The sequence below is a fragment of the Mytilus edulis genome, chromosome 2, assembly GCF_963676685.1.
Source record: "Mytilus edulis chromosome 2, xbMytEdul2.2, whole genome shotgun sequence".
NCBI classification, from domain to species: Eukaryota; Metazoa; Mollusca; class Bivalvia; order Mytilida; family Mytilidae; genus Mytilus; species Mytilus edulis.
In genome coordinates this window covers 19,036,021-19,062,743 of record NC_092345.1, presented here as the reverse complement: position 1 = coordinate 19,062,743, position 26,723 = coordinate 19,036,021, and the positions used below count along the sequence as shown (strand labels likewise).

At 31.6% G+C, this 26,723-nt stretch overlaps 1 protein-coding gene across 20 annotated transcripts; it reads left to right on the top strand.

Moving 5' to 3' along the window:
* Positions 1–4,663: 4,663 nt before the first annotated feature.
* On the top strand, positions 4,664–26,463 carry LOC139511638 (ceramide synthase 2-like). 20 transcript variants are annotated; one of them, XM_071298580.1, is made up of 13 exons: positions 5,108–5,359; positions 12,124–12,278; positions 13,044–13,142; positions 14,769–14,961; positions 16,712–16,841; positions 17,550–17,656; positions 18,384–18,441; positions 20,038–20,088; positions 20,801–20,893; positions 21,951–22,079; positions 23,461–23,567; positions 24,291–24,477; positions 25,105–26,463. In XM_071298580.1, the coding sequence occupies exons 4-13, from the start codon at positions 14,792–14,794 to the stop codon at positions 25,270–25,272; spliced, it is 1,200 nt and encodes a 399-aa protein (XP_071154681.1). In that variant the 5' UTR covers positions 5,108–5,359; positions 12,124–12,278; positions 13,044–13,142; positions 14,769–14,791; the 3' UTR covers positions 25,273–26,463. The 20 variants fall into 20 exon arrangements, with proteins under 20 accessions (XP_071154675.1, XP_071154666.1, XP_071154681.1 ...); XM_071298575.1 differs by having other exon boundaries at positions 5,226–5,359; positions 12,142–12,278; XM_071298576.1 differs by lacking the exon at positions 5,108–5,359 and adding an exon at positions 8,916–9,081 and having other exon boundaries at positions 12,142–12,278.
* The last annotated feature ends 260 nt before the right edge of the window (positions 26,464–26,723 follow it).

The window sequence follows — 26,723 nt, the reverse complement described above, 5'->3', positions numbered from 1 at the left end:
AATTTCCCTGCCAGTGTTACCTCGACTTGACACTGTTATGTTGGAGCTCTCTCTAAAATAAACCACCAAACAACTGCCAGTAGTCTCTGAACTTGACATGGTTGGTGTGTTTTCAAACCAACTCTTGGGTTTTATTTTGAATATTGTACATGTATTTCATACCATTTCATGTATTTCATACCATTTAACACCTGTATAGACTAGTTTTATCTCAGCTTCTTTTTCATTTCAAATGGACGTGCACATTGATGGTCAAATAACTCATCAGATACAAGATGTTACAGAAATGAGAAAATATTCGATATTTTATCGATTTTTCGTGTGAAATATTTATTGCCAGCTCTGTGAATGATCTTAAATTGTATGTAAATACCACATTACCGATCTTTCCAATCGGTTCAAGTCTCGTGGCGTTTAAAAAACGGGGGGATACAATTTCTAATATTCAATTTCTCTTGATTTACATTAAATCTTCATACACAGTTTTGTATAGGATGTTCAGTTTACTCATCAAGTTTTGATTAAATACCTAATAATGAGCTTCGTCATTTTCAATATATTTTGTCTAAGGTGTTACTATTACTGCTATTACTATGCCCATTCCTCTTTATTCAAAAACTGTTCTGAAAATGGCTATATATGTTGAATTGCCGAGTATTTTGGCTTATCTTTATCTACGATTAAAACAACTACCGTGAATGAACAGACTTTACTCAAAAGGAATTATATCTAATTTCAAAACAGCCCAAAATCAGTCATGTGTAATGTTGTTCCATGCTATGTCAATGTGATTTACTCTACCTTTTGTTTGTCACCATGCACTAGCTTCTATCTGTGTCTTCTATGTTGCCATATATCTTTATTGCTAACAAAACATCTTATGTCAGTTGACCTTCAGACTATTTAACTGACATGCTGAATCTCACAAGGGCACGTATTCAGCTTATAAATCGGGTAAGTTTGCGGTCAAACGGAATCCCAGGTACTCAATGACATATAGAGTGATATGGCAGCAGCGAAGACTATCTGTAAATAATCATAGATTCGAAGAGAAGTGGTTGACTGTGCTATAATCTCCTCTTCTTCGATGGACATTTACTGCGTACATTTTTGAAAGGTATGCTTCTAAGATGAAGAAAATGTCGAGCATTGCTTTAGTATCGAATATGGATCACGAAGTAAATATACCAAAGGCGATGAAAAGCGATAAGCAGCAAGTGAATGATGCAAAATAATATGACAGATCGATTCAACATTGAAGCATGCACCAAATCACTTATTTACATTTCACTGGTTTGCATACCAGTAAATTAGTCGAATATTCCCCTCTGAATTTTGTGGAACGAGAATCGTTAAAATCTTTGTGAATAGTTGTTTCAAAGAGAATAGAACTCGCGATTTTAATTCTTCAATTTTTAAATCTCCATTGAAGTTGTTGAAGATATGACAATGTCGTACAATCTAAAATTTCGATCTGCTTATATTGTAAAACCCATATAAATTCTGAGTTTGTCTTTCGCAGGGATTTAACCCTTGCAAATATAAGAGTTGCGTAACCTTTGGAAAGGTTTTGGCGTACCCTTTGGTCGAATAAAAAATCCATTTTCCATGACGATGGGTCGACGAGGAGCAGATTTAATTCAGTTATTGAAAAAAAGCCGTCTTTACCTCTTTCACTCTTCCTCCATATGAAAAGAATCGTCCAATCCCGACCAGAAAGCTCTCTGTATTGTATAAAGCCTTCATGTAACAAGGTACAACAGTTTTGGAGATTTGAACTAATCTATAACCATAATATCTTGTTTTGAACATTTCAGTTGTGTCTTGGACGTGTTTCATCAATATGATATGGGACAGTCTTTTTATTAATCAACAGAATTAGGGTTATTTCAATGGTTGTAAGATTTTTTGTATGATTGAAGGTAGATGATCAATTCCAGATTGGGAGAAATTTCTATGTGCACCCGAAAACAAACAGAGCTTTGTCAGAGTTTTAGGGGACTATGCACTCACACACTTCAACGAACCTAATTTGCAAGACCATGAAAAATATTCATAGCTTCATCTATTCAAAATCCAATTTTGTGCCGTAACTGTACATGACTGTTATCGGATTTTCAGTACACATAAACTGTAAGTGTTTTGTAGTCTCTGCTATAATGAAGTGAACAGACTAAAAAACGTCATTCCAGTGGTTGCATTGTAATAAAATCATCAGACACTGCTGGTTTACTTATTTGTGTAAAGTGTTTTCCACAAATAACAAACATTGGTGAACTGTAGTTACAGACTGGATTGATTTTCTCAACAGACGTACTAAGACAGTTTAGACCTGTTCACGACACATAATATGTTAGTGGATCCGGGATGATATCTGAAACATTAGGTATACCAGCTGATCACACTCTTCAAGGATTCGACACGACGTCCTCTTTCATCGGAATTGACAAAAAAAAACCCAGTTTATATGACGTTGAAACAAAACTCGTACCAAAATTTTTCAAACCTAGCTGGTTCTGATTATGACATATCTGTGTTTTGCAGTGGGAAGATATTTCGTCGCTAATCTGTATGACTCCAGAGGCAATGCTCAATAAGCACATGTTGATTTCAATAAAATCAGAGTTAAGTAAGTGATATCTATGATATCTCAAGATGCTTCCTCAGTAAGGCTACCTCCCCCCTTCAGAGGCATCATGTAGACAATACATTCTTCGAGTTTTGCTGCATGTGTACGTCTGTATGATTTCTCATATCGCCAAATCACGGCACAGATCACCTTTGGAATATAGATGGGAAAAGGGGAATAACTCGATTGTTCCAGTATACTTTGAAACTCCAATGTCGTCTGACTTTTTACAGGACCTAATTTGCACATCCAAAAGCAACTACTTTTGTAGTAAATCTTACGTATGCAACGAATATAATATGTCGTGCTCAAGCATTTAATTGTTATTTTCAGCTGGGCAGTGATGATTGGAGAAACTAGGTTACTCATCGGATGGTTTTAGAATATTGTTAAGATGAGGATGATGTTTGATCTAACATAAAACCTGCCAGTGGTCTCAAACCTTGACGTGGTTGGTTTAATTTCAAACAAATGGAGACATTTTGTATCGAATATATTGGAAGAATTACATATCATGACATTGACAACGATACTATTTTTTTCTTCTTTTTCAGTTTTCTTTTCAATTAAACGTCCTCATTGTTTCATTGCATCATAGACTGGGTGTTAACCGGTTCACAGTACTCATTTCTCTTATATTCTTTATGGAATATTCTCTGAGGGAATGTTAACAAATCTTGCCTGAAAATGACTTTATATGTTGCCATAATTGTAGTATTGTATAACAAGGAAGAAGATCATTGTTTCAAAAATTTCAATAGGAAACATATATCACATTATTGTAATAATCAGAGACATGTATACTACATGTATTTATATGTCGCTGTAATAATAAACCATTATTTAAGACGTTTCGGCCTTTGCCTTTCTTCTTACCTACATGGTAGACAATTATATCTATAACATCTTAATGATTGTAAAAGGGAAAATATCTAGCATGTAGGTAAGAAGGAAACTGAAGAAACAGAAGAAGGCCCATGGTCGAAACGTCTTAAATAATGGTTTATTACTATAACATAGATGCAAGATATTTTAATAGCCAATAATTTGGCCCATGCCATTATAAGTAATCATTTATGAAAAATAACAAATATATATACATCAAATAAAATTTTTAAAAATAGCTTGATTTGTTTCAATGAATAGCTTCAATATTTGATATAGCTAACTGTTTTTGTTGATACATTTCTAATTCCCGTATATATATACTAGATAATTTGTATATTTCAAATGTTTAAGGATGTCTGCTGGTCATGTTTTTGAATTCTTGTCATATTTTCGATTTTCTCAGGTTTTATCCATACAAATGTATTAAATTTTTTTTTACACGAGACCCCACTTTTGTCTTCATAAATCTGTTCAATAGATCATTTATGATCATTTGAATTTTTGTTATGAAATCCTTGTTATTTTTTCTTGGTTTAAAGGGTAAATAACAATTCCAATGTTAACAAATAGTAAAGTCTGAAGAAAACCCTTTTCCCGCCATCTTCTAAATGTCTCGTATTTTGAAAACTACACACGAGACTATCGATTTTATTACTTTATTTTGTTTAAATATCAAAGTTGTTTTCATTTTAAGCAACCACATGAGATCCTTGTTATTTTAAATTAGAGCAGCAGACATCCTTAAAGCGGGGTTATACGTCTCTAATCTCTCGGGAAATCAAGCGTAAATATGACAGGCTGAGTTTGTGCAACATTTCCAGAGCTTGATCCCATAGAAGATTTTCGCCGATATCATGGCGATCATAATTATCCCCGAAAAATTTCCCAAATGCACAAACAATGTGATATTTTTAAGTTTAGCCTTTTGACCTTTGACAACACTTTCAAAAATCTACATAACTTTGGCAATCTGCGACATGCCTTGACCAAAAGTCATATATAGGTTTCTTTAAAAAAAAAAAGACTAAAATTTACACGAAGTAGTTAGGTCCATTAGATAAATTGTCACCCTACTTTAAATCCTGTTGCCCATATTAAATATTCACACTGATGAATCTTATAATGGTGTATTTCCCATTTGGTAATAGTGGTAAAAATTTTAATTGAAGTTTGAAACTTAATATCATAAATATTTGACTGAGACATATAGAGGAATCGAATTTACGTACACGAAGAGTAACTCAGGCTTTGGTCGATTGGTTATTTTTTAATAGTGAAACAACTTAAATTAAACGTACAGCATCCCCCTTTATAAAATTTAACACAATGCTATGAAACACACTCAAATGGAATTTCGGTTGGAGAGTTTTTCTGCTAGCGGTGGTAAATCTGTAAATATGTGATTTCTAGATCAGGTTAATATAAATTAATTGAATGGTTATGCTTTATGTCATTTTCAATCAAAGGCAGTTTCGCTTGAATCCTAGTTCGCAGGGGCGGATCCGCACAACTGACTGGAAGCTTAATTAAATGTACTGAGTCGGTACTTTCATTGATATATACACAAGTATAAAGTGGAGAAGATGTATACAGAAAGTGTTAATTTACATCTTCATTTGAAGTGAAAACAACAGACGTTTTTATCGTATGATGACACACTATTGATTGATAACGAGGTCTATGTATAAAGTTCATCAATTGAGCCTTATTTACGTTTTATCATATTATGGATTATAGCGAACATTATGTCTTTATATCTGTAAACTTAAACTTTGATCTTCAGAACAGAATCGTTTGAATATGTAATGATATGTAATGAAAACAAAGCTACCACGTGTTCAGGTCTGTAGATTTATGAATTATTTTGCTTTTAAATATAGTTAATTATTTTAAAATTTCTTGAAAACTAACCTCATAACATTTCTTATATAGCGTATGTAGCTATATATATACTCGCTTGGTATACTATTAATCTGAGTATCAATTTCAAGTCACAAGTAGAAACGGAAATTTTATATTAATTAGTCTCGCGTTGTCTTTGTCTTTGTCATATTTAAGTGGTGTTAGGAACGTTTTAGCATTTATTTAGATCGTAATTTGGTTTGAAAAGTTCATAACACTTTATATTAGAGAAGTAGGCTCATGCATATTGATTGCTCTGTTTTAATGCTCTTTTGAATTTGATGAAGATATTTTGTTTAGGTTCCAAAGCGTTTACCCTCGACCTTTGACGCCTCGACCATATGATTATTTTTTTTATAAAAGATAGACCTACTAAAATTGACGTTTATTTGACGTTCCTGGTGATCATTTTATGTCACCAGTGTTTGGTTCAAGACGCCGCCGCTAAATTGTACTATTAAGGTTTGATAGCTGAAAAACTGACTATAGTCCGTTCATCTTACGATACTATGTGTAGTTTGTAACATACTATACATAGATAATGTGTAAAAGTATTTACCTTGGAGCTGTTATCGGGTGAATTATCATGTACACAGAGTGTATAAGATCAAATACATGTAAATGAATATTCTCATTAGTTCAAAATGTCAAAATTATAAGTCAGAATTCTATTCATATATGGTAACATTTTTTTCTAAGGTTTCAATTAAATTTTATGTTTGGTATTTATGATAAACTATTAGTGCTCATATAATACATCCCTAGAGACGTTATATGATGCTTGACTAGAATTTCGTTTTAGTTTAAAAAATATTTTATTCAAATAAATTGAATTGGATTGGGCAACAGGCATAGCCTATGTAAGCCCTCTCCACAAAACAAGGTACAATATATTACATTCAAACAAAGCAACACATACACAAACATAATGACAAAACAGAATTATTTTTTCAAAAATACCTCTTAGCTGACTGGAATGATGTTTCAAATAGTTAACTCAGATCAACAGTATGACTATTTTTAAAATGCTTCAAATGTTAACTCACAAAAATAAGAAAATAAATTATGAAAAAAGTTTAATATTCTAGGTGATAAGCTCCAGCATTGATTTAGAGGTCTCACATTAAATTAAATGGTCTCCAGTCAGCTATTTAAAATAATAAATCTAATAACTCATTTTTAAAACAACATGTTTGATATCATGTACTTATTTTTACTAAATTATTGCACCTGAAGAAAAACGACAGCGAGTAGTAACCATATTGATACATTAAAGAATTATAATAATATAAAAAGAATTTAGAATGTTAATAATAAGAACAGAGAGAAAAAAAATAGATTTAAGAAATTAAAGATATACAAATTGAATATATGAATGATATAGAAATAAAGGTGCATTTATTAGCTTTTTAGCTTTAATAATATTAATTTCAATGTACTGTCATTTCATTATTAACTTTTGTTTCAGTTTTAATTATTTTTCAGCTGGTTCGGGTCTAGGAGCTTAAATATAATATAAAATACAGACATACAAAGTAAAAGTTAATTTGGTTTTGGACTATAAAATACATTTCATTATACAAATCTCTCTGAATTTTTTTTTATATATTCATGAACAGCCTTAACTATCTGCACATTATATTCAATACTCATAGATTGATCACCAAATAGTATCAACTTTAAATCAATATCAACTCCATAAGCAGACAGTTTATTAAGGAATGTGATCTTGTAAAATGTGTATGATGGACAATCAAAAAAATGATGTTGATTGTCTTCACATTTATATAAACATTTAGGACAGAAAGGTTCTTCTGTCAAAAATCATGAAACAAGAATTTCGTTTTCAATTGTATCCTCAATGCTTCTCAAAATTGTAGTTTTATACTATTTTAAATTTGTTTTTTTTAAAACAGTTTTTGATTCGAGCGAACTGAGTGACGTACAAAATTTTAAGCCTGGTATCTAAAATGAGGTTACTTTATATACTATTTTACCCACCATCGTTTTATTTGTCTTATGTCGTTTATTAATTGACGAAATACGTGCTGTTGGTGGCATAATTATCTTTCATATATTTTGTCTATTGCGTAGACTGTAATGTTGAATTGTGAAAGGATAGTGTGACAGTCTTTTTTTAAAATTATACTTCACGTTAAAATGCCAGGTTAAACAGTGGCGCAGAAATTTTCATAAGTGGGGGCCCACTGACTGACCTAAGAGGGGGCCCGCTCCAGTCACGCTTCAGTGATTCCCTATATAAGCAACCAAATTTTTTCCCAAAAAGGGGCAGCCCGGGCCCCCTGCCCTCCCTAAATTCGCCTCTGGGTTTTAATCGACTAATACGAGGGAGATAATTCACTCTGTCCCATGGATCAGCGGGTGACACTTTTTGAATGTCACCCTCTCGTGCTGACCGAAACAAATCGATAATTTAAATCAATAGTTTTTTAAAAGGCAATGCTACAGTTCTTGGTTTTGACATCAGAACTGTTTCATAGACTATCAATATAAAATTACATCTTGCTTCACTTTTGCTGCTTTTCTAATAACTGTAATGACGACATAGTTAAGTGCTTTCAATTTAAAATTTAAAAGACAATAATAATTGAACATTCAGTATTATAATAAATTAAATATAACATAACTAAGAGGGTAATAGAGCAAAATTGACAACATTTCTCGGGGAAACAATCTGCTATATTCGCTATTTATATATTTTTTCTATTGCTTAGGCTGTAATGTTGAATGGCAATTAACAGGGACCGTGTGACAGTTTTTTGGTTTTAATTAGCTACCGGTAATATGAGGGAGTCTAGATAATTCACTCTATCCCATGGATCAGCGGTAGACAATTTTTGAATGTCACCCTCTCGCAGTGCTGATCAATACAAATCGATAATTCAAATCAATAGTTTTAAAGGCAATATGCTACAGTTCTATGTTTTGGCCTCATAATTTTTTTCATAGACTGTCAATATAAAAATACATCTTGCTTTAGTTTTCTCGGGGTAACAATCTGCTATATTACCCTCTCAGCAAGTTTGTGTTATTTATATAGTGTGAATCTATTTTAATGCGCTTGATAGTAGCAAAGAGATATCATCAATAGATGTATATTTCGTATGTCTCCTATCACCGGGATCAAATCTGGATAATCTTTATAATCAAATAAAATTGTAACTTTTCATGTTAAAACACACATAAGACTGACTTTTAAGCTTAGCATATAAAATGGGAAATAACTATACATTCACATCAGTTCAGTAACAAGTAGTAGAATTATACTAATTAATATCATTGATCAGATCGTGGATCAGATAGTTAACAATCCCCATACTTGATATTACTGTGCGAGGCAGGACTTAACGAAATTGTTCTGCTCCTGTTTTTCTTTTGTCCTGAACTTCATTTTACAGGTCCCTAGCTGCAATGATAGTGTACATCAAGCAATCAATACGTACACATTATCACTCTTGTTTATTTCACATGCTACACCACACACACAAGGTTTCTTTCTATGTCACACATTCCCAGGTATCCACAAATATCGCTGTCCATCTCCTTAGGGATCACATGATTTCATACGAAGTGTAACTTTAGAACAAAAATAATATCTGTTGGACCGTAAACTGTGATGGATGTATTCATTATTTCTTCTTGTAAGTGAATATTTTGCTTTATCTGTTTATCCTGTTTATATGTAGCCATTGATTTTCAAGCATTTTTACAGGATTTTTTACATAATATAAATAAGTAACATGTGTCATACGTTAAGTGTTGTATAAAATAGTTATTTATATATAGATGACAAATATAGGCGTGTTGTGCAGATACTATACCGTAAAAAGTAAATGTTTGGTAGATTTTGGTGAGGATTTTGTCTACATTAAGCTTAAGTTCTTTTATTGGGGATGAAAACCTTGTACACTAAAAAATAATGGGGGTAAAAACACGTGAGTACAGTAATAACAGGCGAACACAACATGTGTACAGTTATACTATGTATTGACTTGTAGGGATGAGGCGCTAGAGCACTTTTCCAAGCTTCATGTTAAATGTTACTGATGATGTGCTAAAATATAGAAATGTAAAGATATTTTTTTGATATATGACACGGTTACTGATTAAAACATAAATATCTGAAATATAGTCAACTGTTGATTTTTTTTCTGAGAACATGTAGAGAAGTTTAAAATCCAAACAATAGGATAGATGATGAAGAAAATCCGGCATTTAAATTACAAAACGACAGAGAGAAAACAATACAAATATGTTGCGTTTAAAAAAAGTTAATATTTATAACAATACTCATTTTGCTAACATTCCTCCACTATAAAGTTATCATTTAAAAAATCTTGATATTTTTTTTATTACATAAGTCATGAATCATACACAGCCAACATATATTGACATCATTATAGATAGGTGAGCTTGTAAATCAATGCATCAGATGCAAGTTAAAAAAACAAAAACAAAAAAATCTGAATTTGTTGAAATAGCGTGAGTTTGAAAGCTTTCAGTTGATGTTTGGACAAAAAATATAGGATGTGTATTTGTGTTTTCAAAATATATGAAAGGTTGTGGTATAAAAATTTTGAGCTAGCCTGCTAACACCGACTTCAAAAAGGTTGAAGTGCCCTTGGGATGGAAAAGGATAGAAGTGCCCCCTTTCCCATTACGTAGTCGAATACCTAAGTGTTAAAATTTAAAAGTACGTTTTTTATTTATTCAAGAAACCCTTAAATAGAATTCATTTGAGGAAATCAATATATATCTGCATTCTATGATTTTGTAAATCGATCTCTAACGCATGCAATAATTATCAATTCTCGCAACAGTAGGACCAGTAGTTTTGATAGTTTCAGCATTTATAGGAAATTGATGATACCAATATTATAAGATCTTATAATTGTACTTTTAAAAGAATAAAGCTGTTCAAATCAATTAAGATATAAACATTATAAACGTTCCACATCATTGTATACAGTAACACTAGTATTGTTTGGATCTTCAGGAATAGTTTTTTTTAAGAAGTTTATAAACAGAATCATTGAGAATTGCAACAGCCAATACCCTTAATTCTTTTATGTCACACATCATTGTATTAAAATTTTGTGAAGTGGTGATTCAGTTTGACAAGACCGAAAACATAAACTATAAGTATTTACAGACTTCAATATTTTTGGTCGTATAAAACTATTCATATACTGCTTTTGAGTCAATGTCAACATAATTATAATATGCTGTTTTTAATTTGTTGTATGTCGTGTGTTCCTTTTTGCCTTTTTTTTTCATTACAAATACTACATGTCTATTGTTTAATTTGCATTTATATGCATGTGCTGTTTTATAATATAATGATATTGTTTATACATGTTATATGCTCTATGCCACCCTGGGGACCATATTTAGTGAATAAAGATAGTTTTCTATTCTATTTATAAACACATTGAAGGAAGCTGACAGTATTTAAGCTAACCAACTGGTACGAAATCATGTTTAATTTCTGCTGTTGGATTCATACTTTCACATTTAATCTCTATATTTGAAATTCAAATTTAGTTTATGTTAATATCCTTAAGTGATTAAATTCGATTTCCCGGACACAAAGCGTTTGATCTATCCATCAAATCCCAATTATCATGAGTATCAATTCCGGGTGTCACCCTTCAAAGAATTTTGACATGTAGATTCGTTCATTAAATGTTTTATTTTTGCATTCAAAATTTATCGACTATAAGTGAATATAACTTCTACATGTTTAAACCTTACTAATATTATATTTTATTGTTTGTTTTTCTTCTTTTTCAAAATTAATCAAATCTATTTAACTTACTAGTAGGCCATTTGATCTCCTTCTTCTTCCTAGCGCGAACGACGAAGTCACAAAAGTGGTATTTTACTGTTTCTTTAAAAAAAAAATCTTTTCAACTTCTGTCAATGATCTCCTTCTGACTACTCAATGGGTGACTGGGATATAGAAATATGGTCACGATGGTCTTCTATCGACAACCATTTAGACCCTTGTAGAGAGTGGGTGTGCCCATTTTGTAAAAAAAAATCGCAGACACTACATATCAGAATTGGGACGTTTAATCAGATGCCAACTGTTAAGGGATTAGAAGGCTCTTTGCACATAAAAAGTCATAACTACATTAACTCTGTGACTGGTCTATAGAATGACCCGTTGCAAGGCGAAATATCCGTCCCAATCCAACATGCCCTCATTTCCCAAAAACATTCCAGGTTTCACGCCTTTCGTCTTATTGTCGACTCTACTTATTGTATTTTGTTCTTGTCCTGAACATGCATGTAATATTTGCCACTGGAGTAGAGCAAACAACCACCAGCAAATCAATCAATTTCTTCTGGAACTTTGAGCGTAAGACAAACTACGTCTAGCTTCTTGTCAAAAAAACTTCCCAGGTTAATTGGTTGTCTGTTTTGCGGAGAGTGCTGCGTTTCCTGAAACTTATTAATTTATGTAGTTATTATTTTAAACGAGAGGTATATATATGCACTTTACGACAAGATAATATATGGGTAGTGTGATAGTACTAATACACATATATAGAATATTTATAACACAATCTAACAGATGATAGTATTTATAATTCGTATATAGTATATTCGTGTACTAAAGTATATCTTGTATCAGTTTTTTTTAAAAGATCTTTTAAGTGTTTCCTGATCTTTTAAAGTGTTTCCTGTTTTGATAGAAAGACCGTGTAGAACTTATTATTTCCTGTGTGGTTGTGGATAGTAATTTATACATGTTAGTGTGGTTGATGAATTAGTCGTGACTAGTAGGTTCAAGGCTGACCATTACATGTTACAGAAATCACACATAAATGAGGTAGGTTTATGCAGACATTGCTTTGTTATAAACTTTTATTCGTAATACACATTATCTTACAGGACACTGCATGCATTCATTTTATGCATTTCACAGGACATTACATTCATATTATGCAAGTAAACTACAGGTTTGCTAAGACATCGGTCATCTCTGGTTGCGTTGTTCTTTACATGATAAACTTTTCTATAAGAAACATTACAATTGACAAAAAATGGCGTTTAAGTCCCTGCTGTGTTGGACTGAATAACAATCTTATGGGTTAATTCAACGCGCCCTGGTGTTCTTTATTAACGTTTAGTATTTTATTTTTTGTTGGCATTAGTAAGTGAAATGTATAATTAAGCTTTAACCTCGCGTTTCGGAAAAAAATGTTAAATTACTGTTCAGCTAAGCAGAAAAAATGTCTGTAAATGAAATCGAAAATGAAAAGAAACTGCAAATTCAGAGGACAAATTCAGAATGAGTAGTAACGCATATATACATAGAATGGTTTTACACTAGTCATTTTGGGGCCCTTCTAAGCTTGCTGTTCGGTGTGAGCCAAGGCTCAGTGTTGAAGAACCTACTGTGACTTGGATGGAGAGTTGTCTCATTGGACCATACCACATCTTCTTAAATCTATTTATAATACCAATACTGTATTAAGGAGGAGTGGGATGGGGATATAATAATTATCCGTTTACGTTGACTAATGCTGATTTTGTTTTTACGAAAGTGTGACAAGATAACGTTCTTTATATCGAAATGTTATTCTAATTTTAGCCATCAGCCTGCAGTTTAAATAAAGGCAATCCAGATCGTTACCCTGAAATTCAATAAAAAAAGTGAGACGAATCTGTTCTAAAAATTTACCACTTTCTTGTAAGTCCTTATAAAACTGATTAGGAAACGTATTATGATTGACAATTAGACAACTATCCAGTTCAAATGACGTGGATGTTATCAATTATAGGTCGCCGTACGGCCTTCAACAATGAGAAAAATTCATACCATATAGTTGGCTATAATAGCCCCCCCCCACGACACGTAAAATGTGAATCCCGACCGTGCAAGGGCTGTATAGCCCGTCAAGGTAATTAAAAACTCTCATCGTTGTAATGTGAAACAAATGAAACGATAATTCTAATGTCCTATTAATGAATAAAAACAAACAAACATGAGAGACACGTTCAATGAAAACCAATGCATTAAAAGCTCATGGTTGAGGACAGGCGCAAAAAAAATGACGAGACGTTAGACGTTCAACCCTATCCTTAACTTGGGACAGTGGTGTAACCGCTCAACAGGAACAAAATGTAACAATCAGTTGCAAATGTCTAAAAGTTAAGTAGTCTCTCAAATTTTTCGCAGTCAAATTGTAAAATTCTTAATAATTTAAACCCAAAACTGCAATATGTCAAGCTCTTAATTGTCGATATAAAAAAAGATGAAAATAATTCAAGCAGAAACATTTAAAGATAACACAAAATTCCTGAATGACAAAGTTCGACGTTTTATGATTTAGTGTTACTAGTATTTTTATATGTAGTAGAGAATTTGAGCTATCAACGAAGACACAATGACAAAGGACAGATGATATACTAGTATGCGAAATATTACCGATTTTCAATGTATTAATATAATGTTACGTAACAGGCCATTGATATTGAATAATATGCATTAAATACAATATTGTTTGAAATTTTTACTAAATGAATTACATCAAGTATTATGGTGTCATGATATGTTACTAAAAACGTAAAGTTTGACATTTATGCTCAGCGGCCAACATTCAGCTCAAACTTATACGACAAAGACACCTTTTTATACCAAAATATATATAGTTCACATAGTATTTTTTTTAATGAAAACACTATTGTACGATTTCTGTTTCAAAATAGTCATGATGCATATTCATAAGCCAAGGGCGATGGCCGAGTGGTCTAAGTAGTTCATCCACTGTATCACTAGTCTATCAATTCTAGTCGGCAGTTCTTTCCGCGCATTCCGGCTTTCTTAAATTAAAACTTGCATAAAGTGCTCAAAATGGCGTTATAAACATATAATAATCAATGAATCTATCAATCATAATGAATTTCTTAATATAGTTAATTCGCGCGAAGGTCCAGTCTGAATGCGGACGTTTAATCCGATGCATCGTGTAAAGAGAGTGTCATGCTCTTTGCACGTTAAGAAGCCTTGCAACAACTCCTTTGATTGGTTCGTAGGTGGCCTGTTGCAAGGCAAAATTTCTGTCCCTATCCAATATACCCTCATTTTCCAGTTACAGTCCAAATTTCCCCGACCATCACCCAGGATGGCTTCTATTATTACAAGACCAACCTATTGTATTTATTGTTAACTTGTTCTCGTCCTGAACATGCTTGAAATATTTGCCACTGGACGTTAAGCAACCAACAATCAATCAATCAATTTATTCGTTATGTTAACCTTGAAATGTAATTTTCTGTCGATTGACTAAATGAAGAATTCATTTTCGTATTGCAGATCAGTGAAAACAAGGGAAAAAAATGTTTGAAACATTCAACAAACAGATAAACCGGTTGCAGCCCAGTATACTGAGACCAGAGGATGAAGCAGAACTGGCCCCTGGTAGCTATGTTCCGATTCTCTCTGATATAATACTTCCGTCCTTTGCAATGGCGATTTCTATGTTTGTACTACGAAAATTGTTTGATAGGTAAATATATAACTATATTAATAAATACATGTACTTGATTTTTATAATATATATATATAAAAAAAAAAAAAAAAGGTCGCAATATCAAAATGTTCGATAAAGGATATTAAGCCCCTTATTTGGCCCAAAAATATTGCAAATTTAAAAATTATTGTACATATCCTTAAATTACTAAAAACTTGACTAAGGTACAAGGTATTCAGAAAAACAAAACAAATTTGTCATTGAACAAGATACCATGGCAACAAATCATGACTTAATTTGCATATTTTCTAAAATTTTGTAATTTTCCTCGTTTTTTATCAAATTTTAAGTATATTTTAGATTGAAAAAGTATGTGCGCACCCAAGAAACAACTTTATATTTGGTGAGATTTTGTCAATAGTTATAATAATGCTTCTGTTAAATTATTTTGTTGTTTCTTGTCTGCACACGATGTTTCCATAATAGAAACAAAGATAGAAAACTGCATAAATTCTGTATTTTTCATCGTTTTTGTGAAAACAGTACATATTTTTGACGTAATTGTGACGTCATCAGATAAAAATCTTTATGTTTTTCATTTATATTTCTTGACCCTATGAATTTCTAAACATTATGTGCCAATTTGAAATAGTTATCAAAAGGTACAGAAACATTCCAAGAGCACAAAGATTATGTAAAAAATGTGGGGTCCTAGATGACGAATTTCATTTCTTTTTGTATTGTGACATTAACATATCATTGCGTTCTAAACTTTTTGCTTATCTAAAAGAATATGTACCGTTATTTCAACATCTTGATACATTTAATAAACTAAAACACATTCTAAACCCCATCCCTGAACTTGTTTGTCATATTGGAGTCTTCATTAAGCAGTCTTTAAAAATGTTTAGAACTCAGGGGATCAGACCCATGTCAGACAAGCTCATGATTGTGTTATACAACAATTTATAATTTGAACTCTTAAAATATGTTCTATTATATTGTATTGTATTATATTGTATTGCATTGTGTTTAAAATGTATAAATGTTTGTTTGTATTGCTTGACCCTTATGGGTGTAATTTTGCAATAAAGATATCATATCAAACATTTTATTTTCTTGGGCCAAAACAAGGCCTTAATTACTCCTTTATTGATTATAACAGCACAGAAAAATTTGCGGATCTGAGATTTGGTGCAAGGAATTTGGATGGGTGTGTGTGGTGGAAGGGGGAGGGGGCTCTTTAGAATAAGAAGTTAGAGGATAATATTTCAATAAAAAAAATTAGCTGATTGTCACTATAGATTACTTTTTAAGGGGGTGGCGCCGGGTGCAACCCGGCTGAATAAGCGCCTGACATTTTGATTTTATTCTATAATTTACTAATCTTTCGTCAAAAGAAAACAATATATGTGAGCCTTCTATTTTTCATTGTTAGTAATTTGTATTTTGTTAAGACTCGAAATCTTAACAGCCGATGTGTTGTAAAAATAAATAGTCAAATGAAAGAAAAAACTACATGCTACTCTCGTCAAATGATTAAGGGGAAGGCGTCAAGATGGTTACTTATTCCCTATTCCCTATTCGTTACCTTTTTTATATATATGTTTTTGTTAATGTTACATATATGAACGCTCGTCAAATGATTAAAAGAAAGACTTCTTTCTATATATATTTTTGTTAATGTTTCTTATTTGTATTAATATAGCAATAGTAATAATAATTATGACTTAAATGATTATATTGATCTGTTTTTGAAAATTAAAATAATAATTATCATTACCAGGTTTATCGTGGTACCGTTTGGAGCTTATTTTGATATTAAAGAAACAGTCGCAAAGCAACATTATATTCGTCAACCAGTGTTAGAGTCAGAATATATTAAAAACAAGTCTCCTAAAGATGACGTCATTTTGGTAAGTTAATTTAACAGAGAGAATTTTTTAAAGATTCCTTTGAAAGAAATTGGTTTTTGATTTTAACAGACGGTGGTTTAAACTTTTATTTTCTGAACGGACTATTAAAATATTTATCAGATCAAAGAAAAAGTGTATGAAGTTATTCGTCCCTTGTCGACTTTGTGGACTAAAAAGGAAATGGGGTACTGTAAACCAACTAGGCGATTTATTTTCGCTAGAAGAACGCTAATAAATAAAATTTGGAGCTCTCCTTATTCAACTACAAAAAATAAATTTGGAAATTGCGAAATTTAATCGCCGCGAAGTAAGCAAATAAACTTTAAGGGCAAAACGCAAAATCAAGTATCCGCGAAAATAACTTGGTTTACAGTATAGTTTACGTTTATGAGACAATAGACCATCGAAATGCGAAAAAAAACACACACACACACAAACACATAAATATAGAAGAAAACTTATTGTCTTCCACATTTAAATATGTATACGATATTTCTATAACGACAGAAAAGAACAAAAATATGTTTCTATGAAGAAGTGACAAAGACGACTTTTATTTAACGGTAAATGTGATTGGCCACGTCAAATTCAGCATATGCAGGATAAATTTGATTAATTTTAAACATTTTTATTTCAAATTGACACTGTTTATGCTTTTTTAAATATTCTCAAAAGTTGATTGAAGTAAAGTTTTTTTTACATCAACAGATGTTATGTAAGAAAACTGGTATGACAGAAAGACAAGTACAGGTTTGGTTCAGAAAAAGACGTAAAGATAGCCAGGCCTCAGATTTAAAAAGACTAAGTGATGCTGGGTATATAAAGGTTTATTACTTTTAAAAGTTAAAAATATATATGTTAAATTATGCTCTGTTGTACTTGTAAAGTGAAGAGTTTTTTTGTGTAAAAATACGAGCAAGAGACAGTGAAAGACACTAAATGATTCAAATAAAAATAATAACTTGCATGTCACACCTCCAGCCGACTCCTGGAACTTTGATTTAATTCTATAACTTGCTTATCGTCCCCTTTTAATAAAAAAATAAGGGGATATAATTGTAAATGAGACGAGTAACCAATAGAAAACAAATGGCGTGGATTTTTAACAAACTGTAGATTAACATGCAATACAGCCTTGAACAATGAACAACTCCCTGAATTACTGGACCCTGGCTTTAGGTTGGCTCAAATATCGAATGTAGGGTAAAAACAGCCTTCAACAAGGAACAACACCCTGAATTACTGGACCCTGGCTTTAGGTTTGCTCAAATATCGAATGTAGGGTAAAATACAGCCTTCAACAAGGAACAACACCCTGAATTACTGGACCGTGGCTTACGGTTTGCTCATTTATCGAATGTGCACGTCGAGATCTATTAATACGGTTAAACGGCTGATGTAAAATTGAGCAACAGTAACCAGCGAAATAGTACAAATACATGTGAAATAAGGCCAATAGTATCTACCCCTCTAAATGCTTAAAAGTGTATTCGTTGCCACAAATTATGATAATCAACTATAGGTATGACATTTTTTTTTCAGATGGTCATTTATTTTTTATTCTTTGTTATCATGGTATGGACTTTATGTCTTGTGGGATGTAAGTATTTTTTACTAGGATTATATTAATATTATATTTTATTCATTCATTTGACTTCAAGTCTCAGTATCGAGAAAAAAGACAAGATGATACAAGAATATTTGTAGATAATGTGTTTTTTTTAAATTATCACAAACGATCATAAACGATCTAGTAGTACCAGCTGATAGACCAGCTGATACAAATATATTTGTAGATAATGTTGGGTTTTTTTTATTTTCATAAACGATCTAGTACCAGAAGCTGATCATGTACTAGATATCTTAAAGATGATAATGTTTTTTTTTTTAATTTTCATAAACGATCTAGTATCAGCTTGTCTTTATGATGTAATGAAATGACAAGATAAAATAAGTCAATATCTAATTTAAAATTGGCTTTCAACTAGTCTGCTTTGACCGTTCTCAATGAAGATAAATCTGGAACCATTAATGAACATTACAGCATTGGTTCGATACCACTGCTGGTGGAGTACAAAATGTATCAGTCCCCGATGAAATCTGGAACCATTAATGAACATTACAGCATTGGTTCGATACCACTGCTGGTGGAGTACAAAATGTATCAGTCCCCGATGGTATCATCAGCTCAGTAGTCAGTACTGACATGATTTATAACAAACCTTTCTTAGATTTTCGTTTTTTACTTAACACTTTCTTTTCTTAAAAATGTCATTTCAAAATCATATACATTATCACTTAAATGCATATTAGCAATGCAAAATGGATCTTCTTTTCGTTGAAAATGTCATATCATGCGTATTATATTTGAGCAGTATAAAAGTACATGTTTCCTGTAATAAATGATATAATATCTACTTTACAATATCACGTGATATTTTTGTCTCATTTTTACATTTTTTATACTAGCCATTATTACAGATTCTTTTAATATATTTTAAAGGTGGCAAATATTTGATGAAAATTGCTCAGTCAACTACGAAGTAGACTAGTATGTTTACAACTTGATTGCCCATGCTTCAACTGATTTGTCTTTTAATCTATCCACCGCTATCACTTAAATGATAGGCGTTTACTCAAGCTTTGTAAGATTGACATCTTCTAACAATATATGACATGGACAAAGTTAAACATGTATATATTAAATTTGAATTTAATTGGATGTTATTCCAATTATAAGTGTACAATAAATTAATATACAATAATTAATATAAAAGTCACAGAATCAATTTAAATTAGATCAGTGATTACGCAATGATTTTATATGTATGCTTCCATGAGTAAGCGAGTAGCGGTGGATAGATTAAAAGACAATCAGTTGAAGCATGGGCAATCAAGTTGTAAACATACTAGTCAACTTCGTAGTTGACTGAGCAATTTTCATCAAATATTTGCCTCCTTTAAAATATATTAAAAGAATCTGACAGTGTAATAATGGCTTAGTATAAAAAATGTAAAAATGAAACCAAGCTTTCCAAAGTCTTGCTCCACATGCTTTAGAAAATTAACTCTAAAGGAGATTAGGGTTTATAATCATGACAACAACCAACCGACACAAAACCAAATTGCTCCTATTCACCCTATATTTGTTGTTTTTTCTTTTGCTTAATGTCATGATTATTATTTTTCATAACAGAAACCATGGTTGACAAATTCAATGGATTGCTGGATAGGTTGGCCAGCACAGGTATATACTTTTATATATGATATGAGATAAATGATTCTGTTGAAGAGGGTCTAGATGCGGTTTAAAGAAAAGAGAAAAAAATATTAAAAAAATACAGTGTAAAGGACTAAAAATAAAGATTTGAGAAAAATAGAAAATACATTAGAATAAGGCTTAATATTGTGCTAAAACACAAAGAATAGAAAATAATAGGCAAAATTAGTAAAGAAAAGAGAAAAATAGCTGAAAATAAAGATTACAGAATTGAAAAAAAACCTTCAAGACCCTCCTAACAGATGTAATTTTTCCTATTTATATATCTATGATAATAGTATAATTTTTAAAGGATCCCTCTGCATGATTTATGATTATTTAATGCACTTCAAGTTTAAAAAAAGTATGATATTGAATAGGGATGTATTCCACGAAATCACAAACCCATAAATAGTTTTAACTTTAAAATGAGGATTTGTGGTATTATTGCCAATGAGACAACTATTCACATAAGTTCAAATAAAGGGATGTAAGCTTTAAAAACAACTGTGTGGCCTTCTATAATGAGAAAACCCCTTACCGTATAGTCGGGCCGCTATAAAAAGCTTCAACACGAAAAATAGAAAACAAAAACAGGCGTTTTAAAATCAAATAGCTTTAATCTTGATGTCACACACATGATACAAATTTTAACTGTTTTTAATAATAAATATTACCAATCCATTCATCTTATTTTCAGGCAGTAACTAATGATGTATATTGGTATTACTTAGTAGAGCTTGGATTTTATATGTCGTACCTATACATGATATTTACTGACCACAAAAGAAAGGTATTATCTGATGGAGCTTGAATTTTATATGTAGAATATAGACATGATATTTACTGACTATAAAAGATGATGTATTTCCTCTCCATTTCATAGAAAATATCTTTGTTTTTTAAAAGAGATGAATTTTTAAATTTATCTACATCACTGACATCAAACACCGGAAAGCAAGATTTTATAATCGGATCATGTATAGATTTCCTAGAAAAGTTAAAAAGTACTTAAATTGCTTCTAAACCACTTTACTTGCAGTGAAACAAAATAACAACATGAATGCACACACAATTCATTTTTATCAGTTATGGACTTTTTTGCACATGTCTATCATCGTTCTTTAAAAAAAAGCTATGAACATTACCAGTTTACTTTAAATTTTATAATTTATGCGGCGGTTCAGTTTGAGATCTTATAGCGCTACGACAAGAACAGTGAAAAGTCGATGGTCAGGAAGGTTCCATCATTGTCTGTATGCAGTGCCTTGCTTTCGCAACAGAGTCCTCCGGATCGTGAAAGTTCCGGAAAGTTCGACAAAGTTCTTCTTACAGTTAGGTGCGACCCGTAACTTTCAGGAAACTCGGCCGATTTTGTAGTTTCGGACTATGTTTTGACATATTTTGTTATATCGATCAAAATTGTAAAAATATCATAGCCTGTGATCCCGGTCCAATCTCAGAGTTAAGCCAGGATCGACGAGCTAAGCAATGTCATGTGTTGTCTGAACGGTTTCCTGTAGAACGGACATGATCCGAAAAAGATTTTCTTTGTCGATTTTTTTGGATTGAAAACTAAATAAACGAAAACAAAATCGACTGGAAACGGCCGAATCGAGGAGCTTACTGATTAGGTAAATGTTTCTACAATCAATTTTGAAATTCCAGCCAAGAATCACAGGATATTGATCAGATTTTTGACAAATTTTAACCATTAGTATTCTTTTCAAGAACGGCGGCAAAAATTCTGAATGTGTTTCTGAGGAATTATTTGATTATTTTTAAATTATTAATTCATGTATCTCTGTTCTTATTTTCTCAGTATTTCAACATTTTTTTTCTTTTTTTAGGATTTTATGGAATTTTTAGTTCATCACAGCGTAACAGTAGCATTAATGATTTTATCATGGTCTATAAATTGTGTACGCATCGGGACATTAGTATTAGTAATTCACGACCAAGTGGATTATTTGTTAGCTGTAAGTAGTGTATTTTGAGGATTGCGTCCGCTCAAAATTAACATAATAATAAAAAAGTTTGTATACGTCCGATAAACATGAACTGCCTAGAAATGCACAGAAGGCCGTTTTCTAGAACATATTGTTTTCCTAGTTTGGTTTAATACGATTATTGTATATTTTAAAAGAAAACAAAGAGGACTTAACTGCTATTTAAATCACCCTCTGCATGATTCTTACAAAGACAGGTACTTAACACTAACGGTCCAATAATATTAGATTAATTCTATGTTTTTGGATTTGCTTTTCTTAGACTTCCAAAAACGTTTTTACACAAACTCAGTTGGAAGTGTACTTGAATACATGAGTTATGTAAATAAATCAGAAGGGTTCTCTTGATGACTGTCGTTCATTGAATTATCTGCCTTATATCACACGCATTTGAACTAACTATATGGATTAATACGATGTGCATAGGAAATATGTTGAAATTTGGCTTTGAATCGCTTTCAGTATGTCGTTATACCCTTAGATCGGTGATATGTATCTTTTGTCTTTTTGTTAGTTGTAGTTTTGCTTAGTAATAGTACTTATCTGATGAGTCGAACTCTTTCCGATTGCTATTCATTTAAAAATGGTAACTTACCTTAAACGTTGTCTAGTTCGCCTTAAATAGTTAGAATGCAACGAATTATGGTTTATACGTCAATGCAAATAGCATCAAAAACAGAGGAAGACATCTAGGTCAGTAGACGATCTCCTACAACAATCAAGTATTGATAGAATATGTGTATATCAAACTGTCAATCGCACAATAACAAACTAGGAAAGTCGTGAATAAATTTCACAAATGATAAAAGACAAACCATCAACACTATTCAGGTGGGTTAAAGTTATTGTTGATCAAAATTAAAAAGAAAAAAATATAATTATAGTTAGACTGAATTTTGAAAGGTTCTTGAGAATAGACTTATTGATTGGTGTTTAACGCTGCTGCTAGCACACTTGCGTTATTTCGTGGCTATCAGTTTGTATTGGTGGAGGAAGCTGTAGTAACTTTAAAGCCACCGATCTCCGATAAGAAACTGACAATCCTAGTTAATTCAGATTGGAATCGAAAACATCTGTCACGTGTCGGATACGAACTCACAACCTAAGTGTTGACAGGCTAGTGATATATAAGTACGACTCATTGGACAACTCGGCCTCTGAGGCGCCTTGGTTCTTTATGAATCTTGAACTGGGGGTTATACATTTTTCAATAAAAGCGACATCATTTGTTCCCATTAAAACCACTCGCTTGTCGATAAAATCTCATTATCGAAAATCGGCAAATATAGTAAAACAATTAATGACGTGGAATATGTTTTTGAATGTATGATAAAATTTGCATATTTTTCAGTTGGCAAAAATAGCTGTTTATATTAAAATGCAAAAAATGGCGGACATCGTTTTTGCACTATTTCTTCCTATGTGGATAATAACAAGACTTATGGTTTATCCATATGTGTAAGTAGTTTACTTAGTGTTATTTATTTATTAATGTGGTATGGCGAATAGTGCACCAAATTTATAAACTTATGTATTAATACATTAGCAATTAGAAAAAAAAGGTGTTTACCTAAAAATACCAGAAATCGCATTGTCACACTTCACTCTTATTGAAGAGTGACATACTAAATATATTATCCGCAAATTTCAAAGACGAAGCAAAACATTTTTTTTTTTATAATTGTCCCACAAAACACTTCCATACATAATTTTTCCTCCTGCAATATAAAAATAAGGAGATGCGGTATGATTGCCAATGAGACAACTATCCACCAGAGTTCAAATGAATTCGAAAAAAACAACTATAAGTCATTGTCCGTTTTTTATAATCCTGGTACCTTTGATAACTATTTCAAACATCCGTAGAAAAACCCATAACGTATAGTCTGCTATAAAAGGTCCGACATAAAAATTGTTAAACAATTCAAGCGAGAAACTAAGGAACTAATCAATACAATACAATTTAGGAAAAGCAAATATGACAGACACTTTTATAACTTACCTTTGTCCATTGTCGAAGGCCCTATGTTGACCTGTTGTTAGATATATACTGTCAAGGATCAATGACAGGCAAGTGAACAGAACAAACGAAGTACATGTCTCTTTATATTATTATCTGTACATTGTGGTCTGTTGTTGAATCAAATTGAACTAACAATGTGTCGTACTTCTTGTTTGCAGAATATTATATTCTATATATATAGACCTTCCAGCTTATGCTAATGAAAATCGGCCATATATACAAATGCATGATAGAAGTACCATTGGACAAGTTTTAAAATCTTTATTGGTAGTTTTACAAATACTCCATGTCATGTGGACGATAATTATTTTGAAGTCTGCAGCAACAAAATTCACAAAAGGAAAGGTAAGAAAATTAACAGAACACATTTTACTGCACCAGTTGGTAATTTAAAGTCTCTTCAGTGATGCTCGAAGATAAACTGTTTGAAATTTCAAAACCTATTACAAACGGCGAAGTGTTGATAAAACCAAATAGAAACAAAAATAGAGCCAAATACGGACATGGAATCAGAGCTTTGCATGACAGGGAAACATAACTTATTTGAAAAAGCATCAAGATCAGCAGGACTGTTGGAATATCGTGTAAAAAAATTGAAAACAACATGTTTAATAATTTCTTGCGTCGGACGCACTTTTCTAGATTTACCTTCATGAGGAATGCCCAAAGCCAAACAATTGAAATCCGAAGATGTATGAGTACCGAAACCGTGATATTTGTTCATACATGTTTTTTTCCCTTTTTATTTTGAATCATATTGAAGTGTTGTTTTATAGTAATTAAAAAGTTGATATAAGTTACAATCAAATAGAACATTCTAAGACATGCAGCTGTTGTTTAAAAAAAAAAGAGCATTTGTTATGCAATTACATCTAAGTAACACGTGCTTAAGACAATTGATTTGAATTGGGAAACCCCATGATTACAAACCCTCAGTATATCAATCAATATATTTCCTTTATTTTCGTCTAGCTTCAAGACACGCGTAGTGATACGGAAGAGGAGGATGGAAACGAGGCTAACACTGAAACAATAGACAATAAAAGTAATTATAAAATATCAAACGGAAATTCTGTTATTGGTAAAGATGGTAATGTCATGGAACCAAATGGAAATAGTTATAGCAATGGGAGGACTTAAAATTAACTATAATTCTCCAAAGTAGAATAATTTGACATTGCAGTTCATTATTTATACAATTAACTGTAATTTTATGCCATGCAATTTTAGTATGATGCCAATGTCATATATAAACTACACAAAATACTTGTCTTTATCATGTTTGTTATAGAAATGTTATTTTTTTTAGACTAAATGTAAATTTTTACTATTATTTTTTTATTATCATTAAGCTTTTATGATTAAATCATACACATGCTTTAATTATTCCCATCAATAACTAATTGTTTAGTACTTTAATATCTTTTCAAGTGGCATTAGATACGAATACGACAAGCAAGAATAAGATTTTTTTTATTAAAACATTCATAAATGCAGGATATTCAATAATATTCTGTTATTAGCAGTCAAAATTATTGACATGTATTATTGGCTTGTCAGTCAATAATTAAACCTCATATAGATCAGTATCCATGCAAATCTTTAATTTAACATTTAGTGGATATGGGTTGTTTGACTCATCTGGCCCACAAAAAATCATTTTAATACAGATAATACGATGATATACATGATTTTTTTTATCTATAACATGAATTCAAACGGACCTCGTTATTTAACAATTGCATGTAGTTGATTGTCTATTCATATTTTTTATTTATTCATACATCGAGATATGTGACCGTCGGCTATCTACAGAGGTCATATCGGTTTCTAGACTAATTTGAATATGCATGAAATACTAATGCATTCAAAATGGTTCTATCATCTATGCATTGTTATTTTTAACTGTTATTTTAAATTTTTATATACGTTTAAGTATGTTAACTTATACATATAATATTAGATTTTGAGTCAAATCGGTGATCACGAATTTACAGCTAATGCCCCTTTAACAATTTCATGCAAAAATCGTTTGAAACACATACGTTTTGGATTTTAAATAATGATATATATTGATGTTTTACTTATTCTCTCAAAATTAGTATTATCAACTGGAATACAACTTCCACTAAGGAGTACCTTTAACACATGTTATTATGAGAATATGCGTGACTGCGGGAGCTAACATTATATTCCAGTGTGACTGCTATGTATGAAAGAATTGTTTTATGATTTATGATTTTATTAATGGGTATTTGTAATTTGTTACTTTTTATGATGCATAACTTCCAATTGGCAGTTGGTTGGAAAATATAAAATACTGAAGAAATATTCTGTGTTCGATTATCATTAATTTTTAATAGTCAGCAGCCTGCGAATATTTCCCCACAATGTAAGCACAAACCAACAACAAGATTGCATTGTGTCTTCATTACCATTTTGTGACGTTATGTTATACATTGTATTTTTAAAAGCGGGATACATTTATTTCCAGTGATTTAAAATTTCTTTTGAAGTCTTTGATTACCTGCATTTAGTAGGTCTGGTATCAATATAAAATTTCAATCCTGGTATCTACATGTATGATGAGT